Source organism: Acanthochromis polyacanthus, chromosome 5, assembly GCF_021347895.1.
Source record: "Acanthochromis polyacanthus isolate Apoly-LR-REF ecotype Palm Island chromosome 5, KAUST_Apoly_ChrSc, whole genome shotgun sequence".
Lineage (NCBI taxonomy): Eukaryota > Metazoa > Chordata > Actinopteri > Pomacentridae > Acanthochromis > Acanthochromis polyacanthus.
This window is the reverse complement of record NC_067117.1, coordinates 37,371,377-37,385,434: the sequence shown is the minus strand read 5'-3', so window position 1 is coordinate 37,385,434 and position 14,058 is coordinate 37,371,377. Positions and strand designations below refer to the sequence as shown.

Here is a 14,058-nt window from a genome sequence, read left to right as displayed (position 1 = left end):
ATGCATGTATTCAAATGTGTGTTGTGTTTTCCTTGCTTTCTCACCCCTCCCTCTTCTCCCATCCCTCCCCCTTGCCCTCTTCTGTCCTTCTCAACCCGCCCGGCCAGCAGGCAGATGGGTCCCCCCTATTTGAGCCGGGTTCTGCTCGAGGTTTCTTCCCTGTTAAAAGGGTGTTTTTCCTTGCCACTGTCGCCTTTGGGCTTGCTCTGGGGGTCAGGCATATGGGTTCTGTAAAGCGTCTTGAGACGATTTGACTGTAATTGACGCTATATAAATAAAATTGAATTGAAAAGTCAAACTTACCGCGTGGACGAAAGAGAGAGGGGGAAAAAAGAAGAAAAGGGGAAAACAGCTGCCACTGTTGTGATGGGTCAGTAGTAAAGCATCATGTGTGTATACCGTGGTATGATATCATGCAGGCAGGGAGTTTATGTAGTCTTGTACTTCCCCTGGGTTAACGAATCTCTTTCTGGAGTCTCTGTGGGTCACCTGCAGAGTATCGGGGAACAGCATGGCGTAAGGTATCCCACGCTCCCGCAGCCGCTGCTTCGCTGCATCGTACACCTTACGTCTCTTCATTACCGCCGAGGAGAAATCACTGAAGAATGACAGCCTGGATCCATTGTAGATTAAGCCACCGTCCTGACTGGCTCTGCGTGACGCTTCCATCCCCCTCTGTTTATCTCGGAATGCGTGGAACCGCAGCAGCAGAGACCTCGGGCGTTTGTTCGGTTCTGGTTTAGGTGCGAGAGAGCGGTGGGCTCTTTCCAGCTTAATACGCCCGGCTTTGGTGGTCAGCTTGAGGACATAGGGCAGCCACATCTCGAAGAAATCCGCTGGTTGTCCCTTCTCTGTGTCTTCTGCCAGGCCGACGACCTGAATATTTAGGCGTCTGTTGTAGTTCTCCACCATGTCCAAACTCTCTGTCAGAGCACTGACCTGTTTCTCCAGCTCGGCAATCCGGGGCTCGTGTACGGTGACGGTGTTTTCGACAGCTAACAGCCTAGCCTCTGCTTCGTCAAGCCGGTTACCGGCAGACTGGAGCTCCGCAGCATGTTAGTCACAGCCAATGGGCTAAGTTTTTCATCAATCACTTTTATTATGTTAACCGTCATGAGACTGAGAGCCTTAGCGAGAGCTGGGTCCAGTCCTTCGGAGATGTTAGACTTGGCCTGGTCGCCATCTTGAGAGCCTTCCTCGGGTTCAGAGAGTGTGTCCTTTTTGTCTTTATTCGCTCGGGTTCTTCCCAGATTATCGAAGGACTGTGGCCAAAAGCGTTCTCAGGACATAACATGCGGCACTCAAAGCCAAAATAGCTCCCATGTACGGTTGAAAACAGGATAAATACGTTTAGAGAGCCAAGTGGTGCAGAGCTCTGACCAAAACGCTGTGATCACCTCGCCGCCATCACGTGACCCCTTCCGGTCATTCTTAATGTCTGGTCATCATGGCCAAGAAGAAGGAGCTCAGTGAGGAGGACCTTCATTAACGTCTTGTGCATGCCCACAATGAAGGAAAGGGTTACAAGGCAATTTCAAAGTAGTATGATGCCCCTGTGACAACTATCTAGAGCAGAATCAGCAAGCACAAGAGGATCAATGCTGTTAAAAACCTCAGTGGGCGTGACAGAAAGGTGAAGGTGTCCCCAAAACTTGCCAGGAAAATCAGCAGAGAGGTCAACAGCAACCACCGCACCACAACCAAGGCTGTAATTGAAACGCTTGACCAGGCAGGGATGAAAGTGTCATGGTCCACCATCGAGTGAGGCTTGCACAGGGGAGGTTTCCATAGATGTAGACCTCGGAAGACCCCGAAGCTCAGGAAGAAACATGAGGAGGTTTGCTAGAGGTCATCTGAAGCAAGATCACAGCTTTTGGTCAACCATCCTGTGCTCTAATTAGACAAAGTTGCAGTTATTTGGCCATATGTCTGGAGGAAGAAAGGAGACGCATACGAGCTGAAGAACACTGTGAACACAGGGAACACAGTCAATAAGAATTGTCTAGAAGCAGTCATAAAAAAACAAAAGCTATGCTATTGACTATTGAAGAAAGACATTGGACTATGAATAATTCTGAACATGGTATTTTTTGGGAATCCATGAAGAAAATACTCCTGAAATGATGAATTTCTTGAATTGTGTTTTGTTGTCATTCTTTCACTTGCTGGTCACATGTAACTCACAAACTTGGCAGAATGCATTCTTTTCATCACAAAAATACTAAAAAAAAATTAACAAGGGTATGAACAATTTTGAGGACAAGTGTATATATAGCTCTCTTTTTACTTGTGTTCTACAAACTTCTTGTATAATCACCTCAACACAGACAGAGTCACCCAACATCAGTATTTGACTTTACTGAGGAACTTTTCTGTATGAGAGTAAATCCCTGCCGCCTGGTTCAGAGAACTTCTATTTTGAAATAACATGTTAAAGTCTCTTTTCTAATGTTTGAGGGTTTCCATTCTCTCTCAGTCAGTAAGCTCTCAGAAATGCAGAACTACACTCAGAAAATAATCTGTGATGTAAAGGCTTCCTGGTCCGACTGCTGCAGTACTCAGATCTTTACTTCAGTTTGCTGTTAAAGTCTCCACAGTGACTTTCATTTTCCTGCCTATTCTCTCGGTGAGTATTATTACATTTGTTATTACTAAGTTGACTTAAGTATAAAATAAATTTTTGTTCAGTCGATCTCCTGTCTGTACTTTTTTATTATCATACTTTTGGTATTTTTTAAGAGGATTTTACTGCAGAAAAATCTCAGTTATTTCAGTTCTTGATGTACTGCCTTCTCTCTCTTCGCCTTGTCCTCCACCATTTCCTAATCTCCTCTAATATTTCTCTCTTCTATCTCTGATTTTTGCTTCTCTTTCCATATTTCTTTGCCAGCCCTTTTTCTTATTCTTCCCTTTCTCATTTGATTCTTTTCTCTTTTCTTCCTTTTCCTTTCTTCCCCTCTCATCTCTTTCCTTCTCTCGCCTTTTAGTTTATCTCTCAATTGTCTCCTCTGTCTCTCCTATCTTTCCTTCTCCTCCTTTCATCCCTACTTTCTTTCTACCATTTTCTCCTTCCCACTTTTCTCTTTCCTACTTCTCTCATCTTTCCTTACCCTGTCTTTTTATCTTCACCATTTCCTTTCTGTTCTTCCCACCAATCTATTCATCATTCCCCTTTTCTTGTCTTTCTAATTTCTCTTTTTTCTGGCGTCATCTTTTTCCTCCTACTCTGTTCTGTCCTCCCTTCATTTTTCATCTCTTTTCATCTTTTCTTGTTTCCTCTATATTCTCCTTCCCTCCTATTTTCTGCCGACCTTAATCTTTCCTTACCTCGTCTTTCTGTCCTTGTCTCCTCATCTTTCCTTGACTTCTCTCATCAGGTTTGTCATCATGCTTAATCGTTGTGCTCTTCTGAATGGAGTGCTGCTCTTTTTGGCTTTGCCGTTGCTGGTTGCCATGGAGACCTGCCCAGCCACTGGGATGCCTGGGATGCCAGGTGAGTGTATAAATGTGCTCCTGTTTAAGGTAGATATGTCATGTTGCTTTGTTTTGTTTGTGTTTGTTCATTTCTCTGACTGTTCTCAGGTATTCCTGGACTTCCTGGCAGAGATGGTCGTAATGGAGAGAAAGGACAGAAAGGGGAGCCAGGTATCAACACACATTTTAACAGAGTACAGCAGCAGCCATACTTTTTAGTAAAACGTTTGAACAAAGAAAACACATACAGAGAAAAAATATGGATTCTGAGAAGGTTTGGTTCACAGCTGTTAAACCTAAGTTAAACCTAAATGCATAAACCTATGCATCATTTCCAGAGTGATTATGTAATGTAAAAAGATGAATTAATTAATTTACAAGCAAGACAAAATGTTGCTGCCAAATAATGAGCAGTAAATACATATAGTATTTTTTCTTTCACAATGTGTGAACTTGAAAGAACAGTTTTGCTGTATTTAAACTGGCTAAAAATGAAATTGTTTTAGAGATAGCTACTGTTATTTTTTTAATTATTTTTTTTTGCCTTTTTAAAAACTTTACAGTATTCTATCATTAAAAAAAATAAAAATAATTCTGGCACTCTTGCTGCCTGATTTTCACCTATCTTTGGTCTTATTTTTAGCATTTGCTTTTGTGATTTATTATTTTATGAGACATTGTGAATTACATTGTTTTACTGTATGTAAATTAGGGATTCAAAAATACTAAGTATTACATTACAGGTCCTTCTCAAAAAATTAGCATATCGTGATAAAGTTCAGTATTTTCTGTAATGTACTGATAAACATTAGACTTTCATACATGTTAGATTCATTACACACAACTGAAGTAGTTCAAGCCTTTTATTGTTTCAATATTGATGATATTGGCCAAAAAGTAAAGAAAAAACAAAAATCCCTATCTCAAAAAATTAGCATATTCCATCCGACCAATAAAAGAAAAGTGTTTTTAATACAAAAAAAGTCAACCTTCAAATAATTATATTCACTTATGCACTCAATACTTGGTTGGGAATCCTTTTGAAAATTTTATCCAAATCCGTTAGTCCGTTCTTGAGTAATGTTGAACACAGACAGACAGATTGACAGACAAAGACATGCAGATCGTCACATTACTCGCCATGTTTCTTGCCGGAGTAATAATTAAAATAAAAGTGGTCACTACATTGCGGATTTTCGTCTGTCGCAGAGGTTATGTTTCAGACCCCTCGAGATAGGGACGGACCACTGTATTACAGATTTTTGATGTGACCATTGCTGTTTTTACAATTGACATGTAAAACAGTACATTTTTGTGATTTTACTAGATATAATAAAAAAGGTAAGATATGTACAATGAAAGTTAATTAATAAATTAAAGTTAAAAAAACTTTTTCAAACTTTTACAGTGTAGTTTCTGGTAATATTAGCCATGTGTAAATAGGGCATGCACAGTAGTGGCAGCATTACAATAGGGGGATGCTTCTCGACAGCCAACCTTTGGAAGGATTAAATAAAGCCTAAGTGTATCGACCATGTTGACCACAATTTAGTGTTGAAAGGCAATGAAGGGGAAAATTTTCCTAAGAGCACTGTATTGGTGTTTGCAATCATCAAAACTGAGTTGAAAAATTTTTGCAAAAATCCAATATTTAATATTACCCTTTGGTAAGGGCCTGAGCCCATGTTTAGTAGACTTGTAGACAAAAACAGAAATGTAGAATATTACCGACTGTATCTTATAGCCCTATAAAGTGCAGTCAATTCCAGCCATTTTCAGTACAAAAAATCGCTAATATTTTATTTGTAAATAAAAATATGACGAGAAATACAGGGAATATTGGACGCGCATCGCGAGGTGCATTTCCTCGAAAACGACCTATTCGTGGATTATATACCGACTTCAAGACATGTTTTGGACAAAATATTTTACTGGCTTGTTTCGTCTGGATGTCCAAGGTTGGATTATGGCCGTTTTTTGTGGAATATTTTCATCTGTGTGTAATAATGAACCCGCAAATGTGACTTGTGCTGTGTACGTTAAAGCCGTGTATAGAGAACGGATGGATGGATATTTGTTGTTTGTCGGACAAATGTGTTTATACAGGTCCTTCTCAAAAAATTTGCATATTGTGATAAAGTTCAGTATTTTCTGTAATGTACTGATAAACATTAGACTTTCATACATGTTAGATTCATTACACACAACTGAAGTAGTTCAAGCCTTTTATTGTTTTAATATTGATGATATTGGCCAAAAAGTAAAGAAAAAACAAAAATCCCTATCTCAAAAAATTAGCATATTCCATCCGACCAATAAAAGAAAAGTGTTTTTAATACAAAAAAAGTCAACCTTCAAATAATTATATTCACTTATGCACTCAATACTTGGTTGGGAATCCTTTTGCAGAAATGACTGCTTCAATGTGGCGTGGCATGGAGGCAATCAGCCTGTGGCACTGCTGGAGGTGTTATGGAGGCCCAGGATGCTTTGATAGCGGCCTTAAGCTCATCCACAGTGGTGGGTCTGGTGACTCTCAACTTCCTCTTCACAATATCCCACAGATTCTCTATGGGGTTCAGGTCAGGAGAGTTGGCAGGCCAGTTGAGCACAGCAATACCAAAGTCAGTAAACCATTTACCAGTGGTTTTGGCACTGTGAGCAGGTGCCAGGTCATGCTGAAAAATGAAATCTTCATCTCCATAAAGCTTTTCAGCAGATGCAAGCATGAAGTGCTCCAAAATCTCCTGATAGCCAGCTGCATTGACCCTGCCCTTGATAAAACACAGTGGACCACCACCAGCAGCTGACATGGCACCCCCAGACCATCACTGATTGTGGGTACTTGACACTGGACTTCAGGCATTTTGGCATTTCCTTCTCCCCAGTCTTCCTCCAGACTTTGGCACCTTGATTTCCGAATGACATGCAAAATTTGCTTTCATCCGAAAAAGTACTTTGGACCACTGAGCAACAGTCCAGTGCTGCTTCTCTGTAGCCCAGGTCAGGCGCTTCTGCCGCTGTTTCTGGTTCAAAAGTGGCTTGACCTGGGGAATGCGGCACCTGTAGCCCATTTCCTGCACACGCCTGTGCACGGTGGCTCTGGATGTTTCTACTCCAGACTCAGTCCACTGCTTCCGCAGGTCCCCCAAGGTCTGGAATCGGCCCTTCTCCACAATCTTCCTCAGGGTCCGGTCACCTCTTGTAGTTGTGCAGCGTTTTCTGCCACACTTTTTCCTTCCCACAGACTTCCCAGTGAGGTGCCTTGATACAGCACTCTGGGAACAGCCTATTCACTCAGAAATTTCTTTCTGTGACTTACCCTCTTGCTTGAGGGTGTCAATGATGGCCTTCTGGACAGCAGTCAGGTCGGCAGTCTTACCCATGATTGCGGTTTTGAGTAATGAACCAGGCTGGGAGTTTTTAAAGGCCTCAGGAATCTTTTGCAGGTGTTTAGAGTTAACTCGTTGATTCAGATGATTAGGTTAATAGCTCATTTAGAGTACCTTTTCATAATATACTAATTTTTTGAGATAGGGATTTTTGGTTTATCTTTACTTTTTGGCCAATATCATCAATATTAAAACAATAAAAGGCTTGAACTACTTCAGTTGTGTGTAATGAATCTAACATATATGAAAGTCTAATGTTTATCAGCACATTACAGAAAATACTGAACTTTATCACAATATGCTAATTTTTTGAGAAGGACCTATATTACCCGCTGTGGTAATCACATCTGAAAGTGGTGTATACCGACGGATTCATGAGAATCTAAGCTTTCCATCGGTGTATAGTGTTTGTATAATCGCATTTGCAGCTTCAGACATTTAAGGAAATGCTTATGCAGATCTCAAAGTGTTCCGTGGGCAGAACACTGAAGCGCAACGGGTTAAGTTAAAACAAATCTACTGAATTAATTTTCTGCCTTACAGAGCAGAAACATTTGAACTGTTTTCAAAGGTTGTTTTCTTTGGTCCTGCAGCTGCTACTAATGTGAGAGCAGTGCAAACTCCACAAGTCCAGGAACTTTTATTCCAACCACTCGAGTTCAATTTGAAACTCATGGCAGGATGTGTTGTTCCAAAAAGCAGGCCTAAGCATTTTAACCAAGATGAAATACACACACACTCACGCACGCACGCACGCACGCACGCACGCACGCACGCACGCACGCACGCACGCACGCACGCACGCACGCACACACAGAAGTAGGAGGTCAGCTGAGGTTATGCAAAAATTGCCAATGAAAATCATGTTTCACTTCCTCTCTCCACCTGCCTTTAGAGCGGTTGCACAATAATGATAAGTAAATACATACAATAGTATTTTTTCTTTCACAATGTGTGAACTTGAAAGAACAGTTTTACTGTATTGAAACTGGCTGAAATTGTTTTTGAGATAGCTACTGTTATTTATTTATTTTTTTGCCTTTTTAAAACTTTTACAGTATTCTACCATTTAAAAAAATAAAAATAATTCTGGCACTCTTGCTGCCTGATTTTCACCTATCCTTGGTCTTATTTTTAGCATTTGCTTTTGTGATTTATTATTTTATGAGACATTATGAATTACACTGTTTTACTTTATGTAAATTAGGGATTCAAAAATATTAAGTATTATATTATATTTTCACTGTAAGCAAATACATAGCCAGTCAAAACTGTCCATCTATTCTCTATACACCGCTTTATCATCACTGGGGTCGCAGGGGGTGCTGGAGTCTATCCCAGCTGACTCGGGCGAAGGCAGGGGACACCCTGGACAGGTCGCCAGTCTGTCGCAGGGCTACATATGCAGACAAACAATCACACTCACATTCACACCTACAGGCAATTTAGAGTAACCAATTAACCTCAGCATATTTTTGGGCTGAGGGAGCCGGAGTACCCGGAGAAAACCCACGCATGCACAGGGAGAACATGCAAACTCCATGCAGAAAGATCCCAGGCCCCGGCCGGGATTTGAATCGCGGATCTTCTTGCTGCAAAGCAAAAGTGCTAACCACTACTCCACTGTGCAGCCCCAGCCAAAACTATAGATAAGAAAATGACTATTTTACTGTATTTAAATTTAAGTTTGTTTAAAAATTTGTTTCAAACCCATTTCTTCAACTAACTTCTCCAAATACTTTGATGTACACATTTCTGTTGATGTATGAATTAAACAGCGTGTGAGCTCCTCTGTTTCCACTGCTTTTAGTCTTCAGACGGAGACCGATTGTAATCAGTCCTGTTAAGATTACTGTCACGTGTTACTAAATAATACAGAACACTACTGTGTTCAGGAGCCCAGTGGCACGGCAGCCTTGGCCTTCAGAAGGGAGAGAAGGGGGAACCAGGGCTGATGGGATTCCCTGGTAAACGAGGTCAGAGTGGGGATCCCGGAGAACCAGGGGCACCTGGATCTGCAGGACCTCCAGGAGAACCAGGAGAGCCTGGGTATGTAATCAGATTCCAATATTCATAACTGGCCTAAATAATGCTGTAAATATCTGCAGCAAAATGCTTTAAGCTTGCATGTAACAGTGTGAACTCCTCCTTTGCTTTCCTGCTTCAGTTCATTGTTATGTTGATGGCTCTCCTTTAACCCTCAAGCGACCGAGTGGGGTCATTTATGACCCCAGCCATATAATTATATCTGCCATTTTTATATCTTTTATCCGAAAAATGTTTCCTACCGTGAATTTGTCAATCTACTTGTCCTTCAGCTACTCATAGTTTTTTGTAGAGATCGGCCAACTGGTGTGACAAGGATAATGGAAATTTGTCTGGGGTCACTTATGACCCCAAAAAGATGTATAGGTTTTTCACTATTGTAGGCCTTAGTTTTATTTATTTATTTCTACCTCTAATCACTATATTTCAGTGTTTTGCAGTGCACTATAGCTGGCAGACCTACATTTTTAGCCACAGCTGCCTTGGGACAGACTGACTGGCTGCCAATCCACTCCTACAACCCCTCTGACCACCACCAACATTACACAGCATACACATTCATACACCAGTGTAAATGGCAGCACTGGAGGTAAGGTGGGTAAAGTGTCTTGCTTTGGACGAACGGTTCTGCCACCTGAGCCACAGCCGCCCCTAATCTAAATACTTCTCTGCATGTTACATTGCACACATACAGACAAGATGTTTGTGTAGATTTTGTTTTTATGTACTTTTGATTTACTATTGACGAAACAAAAGGAATAAAGTTTTAAAAGAAGTGGCAGACAAAGCGTGTCTAAATAAATGTTATTGCATTCTTACAATGCATCATATTGTTCATATGGTTTTACTTTAGCTCTGAGTCAAAAATGATTAAAATCCATGAATAATTACAGAAGGTTACTTTAGAATATCCATCTTAAAATGCAGTGGAGTGGAATAGGGAAGAAAGCACAAAAAGAGGCACTAAAGTAGACATATTCCTGTGTAAAATATAGTGGGGTCATAAATGTGCTCAGTCGGTCATTTTAGTCGCTAAAATAGCTTGGTTGCTTGAGGGTTAAACTGGGGGGAACGTAGGCTGGTTCTCAGATCCAAGTTCTTGTTCCATACTTCGAGTAAAAGCAGTGTGCGCTGTCTCTGTGGCTGCAGGACTGTGGGAGTCCAGCCACAGGCCGCCTTCAGCGTGGCCAGAGGAACCAATGAATATCCAGACAGAGCCAGCATCATCCGGTTCACCAACATCATCACCAACATCAACGAGGACTACAACACAAGAACAGGACACTTCAGGTGAGGACAACACCTGCTGCAACTCAAACTAACTTTGGAGTCAGAGGTCACCAAAGTCATACAAGGGTCATGCCATCTTAACCCCTTGAAATCTATTGTCGTGAATTTGCAAATATCATTTTCATTCAGACTGCAGTCAAGATAGCGTAGCCATGCCCTCAATGCCGGTTTATGCATATTCAATACGTACCTCGGAACTTTTCTCGTAGGACTGGTTGGAGTGGTACCTAATTATATCTGTTATTATAATTAGTTATCTGTTCAATGTGCAATAGATAAATTAACAATCTGCACTTATTTTAGCATCAGCTGGAAAGCAAAAACACACAAAACATTTTTTTATTTAATTGTAAATAAATTCAGACGTCAAGGGGTTAAAGAATCACATTTATACCACAATTTCTGTGCAGTCATCTCTAATTTACTTGAAATTTTTGGAACATATATTATGGATTTTTACAAAGCATTTTTTCTGCACATTTGAAATTTGAGTCCATGATTGAATGAAAATATCTCAGAAATTATTAAAGATAGACACCGGAAATTTTTAATGTTATTTCTCATCATGTCGTTGATTCGGCAATATTGGACAAGGTGATCAAATAATCTTTGATTACATCTGCCCACCCGAGGCCTCAGTTCCAGGTTTACCTCTTCAGGTTTACTTCTTTCTGGTAATTTGACCTTGACCATAATTTTGCAGATTCACTGTTATATTTTCATGTGTTTGTTTTGTTTTTTATAATAGATATCCTAAAATTTACACCAAACTGCCCAATCATTAGGACAAGAAAAAACTTTTAAGTTTTAAGTTTGTGCTGCAGGTGTCGGGTTCCAGGAACGTACTACTTTGTGTTCCACGCCTCTTTAGAAGATCGACTCTGTGTGGTACTGAAGCTTGATAACCAGCTGCTGACATCGTTCTGTGATTATCGCCGGAACAGAAGACAGGTACAAATATAAAACACCACAGGTTTATTCATACATTACTGTGCCACCAAATAATACTGAAGTGATAATGAGTGATCTTTTTGCACCAAATCCTTTCAAAAAGCACAAAATGTTGCACTCCTCAGTGCAACTGAGAATTCATGATTAACTTAGGTGTGGCCAACAGTTAAGTGACAAAAATTTGCAAGTATTCAGCTCAACTGCAGGCTGTGTCTACACAGAGGGAAGAATAGACAAGTGTGGAAATGAGTGAGAACAAGATACACTCTATCAATAAAATTGATACAACACAGCTCAGGAATGCTATACAGAGGAACAAGTTGCTGGAGGATACGTTTAGCATGGTGAATTGAGGGTGTTAAACAGAAATGATGAGCAGAGTGATGTGAAAACCATCTAGTTTCTAAAGGTTGCAAAAATGTAAGTTGTAAAATACCTTTCTATGCAATAATATTAATAATGTATAATTTTATCTATATGTAGATCCAGCATTTTTCCAGTATTGGTAATACCTGGGGATAATAACATTTGGACTGGTTCTGATTCCAGGTGACTTCAGGCGGTCTGGCAGTTTATGTGTCGAAAGATCAGGAGGTTTGGCTGGAGACTAAAGACTACAGAGGAATGAGAGGAAGTCCCAGTGGTTACAGCATCTTCTCTGGCTTCCTGCTGCAACCACACTGATGGACAGGGTAGCTTACACGAGACCATTTTACAACATATGAATGAAACTACAGGCAAAGCAATGACCCTTTCAACTTTGAAGAAGCACATACTGGATATTTCGGTGTTCACCGTTCTTCTGTCATTTTGTATTACAATTTTATTTTGTCAAATCAAGTGTAAGTTCTTCTTGTCAAATAAAGACTTGAGTCTTCAAATGAAGAAAATGTAACAGCAATGTTTGCCATTGTGATCCAGTGTGTTTTCTCAGTTAATTTAACTGAGCTGGTTTTAAATTTATAGTGGAAAAAGTCTTTCATTTACAGACCACTACGAATAATGTAGACCACTATCTGTATTAATAACTGTGTGTTTACATTACATGACGATTAAGCCACTTTCAAGGATTTATAAATAGATTGGTTTTAACCCTTAAAACAAGTTTATCACTAATGCAGCTTCATTTTTTTCCTACTTTCATTAATCCTTGCAGTTGACATTTGAAGATAGTCTCATAAATACAAAATGATTTCCTGGTTAAATAAAAGTTAAATGAATTTCAACCAGAAAGCTCAATAACCCCAAATAAAGAGGAGAGAAGCAACCGAAATGCTCTGTGCTTTGTATTTTAATGTTGTATTTTCTCCGATTAGAGCAGAAAGATGAGTCTAATTGTTTAAGAATAAATGGTTTATTAAGAAATATGATTTATTAGATATTCTAAAATTTCGAGATGCACTTGCACTTTTCATGGGCTGCACAGGGATTTGGTTGTTAGCATTGTTGTCTCACAAGATCCCTGAGATCTGGGCCTGGAGTCTTTCATTTTGGAGTCTGCATGTTCTCCCTGTGTGGGTTTTCACCAGGTTCTCCAGCTTTCTCCCACAGTCCAAAAACATGCTGAGGTGAACTGGTGATTCTGAATTGTCTGTAGGGGTGAATGTGAGTGTGCTTGTTTGTCTGTCTCTCTAACCTGCCCTGTGATAGACTGGTGACCAGTCCAGAGTGAATTCACCCTGAGTCAGCTGGGATAGACTCTAGCCACCCATGACCCGACAGAGGATTATGCAGTGGACAGATAATGGATGAATTTTTCATTTTCATGAACTAAAAGCCATCATCAATACTTTATTTAAAAAGGCCTTGACCAACATGTCCAGTCAAAAGTTTGGACACACCTTCTCATTTAATGTTTTTTTTTTAATTTTCATGACTATTTACATTATAGAGTCTCACTGAAGACATCAAAACTGTGAACGAACACATGGAATTATGTAGTAAACAAAAGTGTGAAATAAGTCAAAACATGGTTTATATTTTAGATTCTTGAAAATAGACATCCTTTGCATTGATTACTACTTTACACACTCTTGGCATTCTCTCAATGAGCTTCATGAGGTAGAACCTGAAATGGTTTTCCATTGATGCTGTGGTAGTCATGCTGGTTCAGTATACCTTCAATTTTGAATAAATCCCCAACAGTGTCACCAGCAAAGCACCCCCACACCATCACACCTCATCCTCCATGCTTCACACTGCGAACCATGTATGTATGTAGAGACCATCCGTTCACCTTTTCTGTGTCGCACAAAGACACGGCAGGTGGAACCAAACATTTGAAATATAGATTCATCAGACCAAAGCACAGATTTCCACTAATGTCCATTCCTGGTGTTTCTTGGCCCAAACAAATCTCTTCTGCTTGTTGCTTTTCCTTAGTCATGGTTTCTTAGCAGCTATTAGAACATAAAGGCCTGATTGGTTCAGTCTCCTCTGAACAGTTGATGTAGAGATGGGTCTGCTACTAGAATTCTGTGTGGCATTTATTTGGGCTCTAATCTGAGCTGCTGTTAACTTGCGATTTTTGAGGCTCGGATGAACTTATCCTCAGCAGCAGAGGTCGTCGTAGCGCACAGTGGTTTTTGCGACTGCACTTGGGGATACATTCCCTTCTCTTCTCTAGAAGAAGGAGTAAAAATGAACTCGGAAAATTATACCAAGTTCTTGGAACAAAATTTTATACCATGGTACAAATCAAAGCCTGCCAGTTACAATAAGAGCATCATCTTGATGCAGGCCAATGCACCAAGTCATGCCTCCAAGTGCACAAAAGAGTGGCTGGCCAAGAAGAATTTCAAGGACAAACGCCTGATGACATGGCCCCCTGCTTCACCAGATCTAAACCCAATAGAGAATCTTTGGGCAATTCTCAAACAGGAGTTGTACGCCAATGGCCGCCAGT

At 40.3% G+C, this 14,058-nt stretch overlaps 1 protein-coding gene across 2 annotated transcripts; it reads left to right on the top strand.

Moving 5' to 3' along the window:
• The first annotated feature begins 2,473 nt into the window (after positions 1 to 2,473).
• Positions 2,474 to 12,426, top strand: LOC110969529 (complement C1q subcomponent subunit C-like). Of its 2 annotated transcripts, none has more exons than XM_022219609.2 (7): positions 2,474 to 2,626; positions 3,378 to 3,493; positions 3,583 to 3,645; positions 8,762 to 8,915; positions 10,062 to 10,202; positions 11,027 to 11,153; positions 11,703 to 12,426. In XM_022219609.2, exons 2-7 carry the CDS (start codon positions 3,388 to 3,390, stop codon positions 11,835 to 11,837), a joined length of 726 nt encoding a protein of 241 aa, XP_022075301.1. In that variant the 5' UTR covers positions 2,474 to 2,626; positions 3,378 to 3,387; the 3' UTR covers positions 11,838 to 12,426. The 2 variants fall into 2 exon arrangements, with proteins under 2 accessions (XP_022075301.1, XP_022075300.1); XM_022219608.1 differs by having other exon boundaries at positions 2,545 to 2,626; positions 2,988 to 3,493.
• Positions 12,427 to 14,058: the final 1,632 nt, after the last annotated feature.

Excerpts from the sequence above, each read along its gene's own strand:
- LOC110969529 (XM_022219609.2), top strand. The coding sequence starts at position 3,388 with ATGCTTAATCGTTGTGCTCTTCTGAATGGAGTGCTGCTCTTTTTGGCT. Across the intron at positions 3,646-8,761 it reads AGGACAGAAAGGGGAGCCAG|GAGCCCAGTGGCACGGCAGC; the intron begins GTATCAACACAC and ends TACTGTGTTCAG. Across the intron at positions 11,154-11,702 it reads ATCGCCGGAACAGAAGACAG|GTGACTTCAGGCGGTCTGGC; the intron begins GTACAAATATAA and ends TTCTGATTCCAG.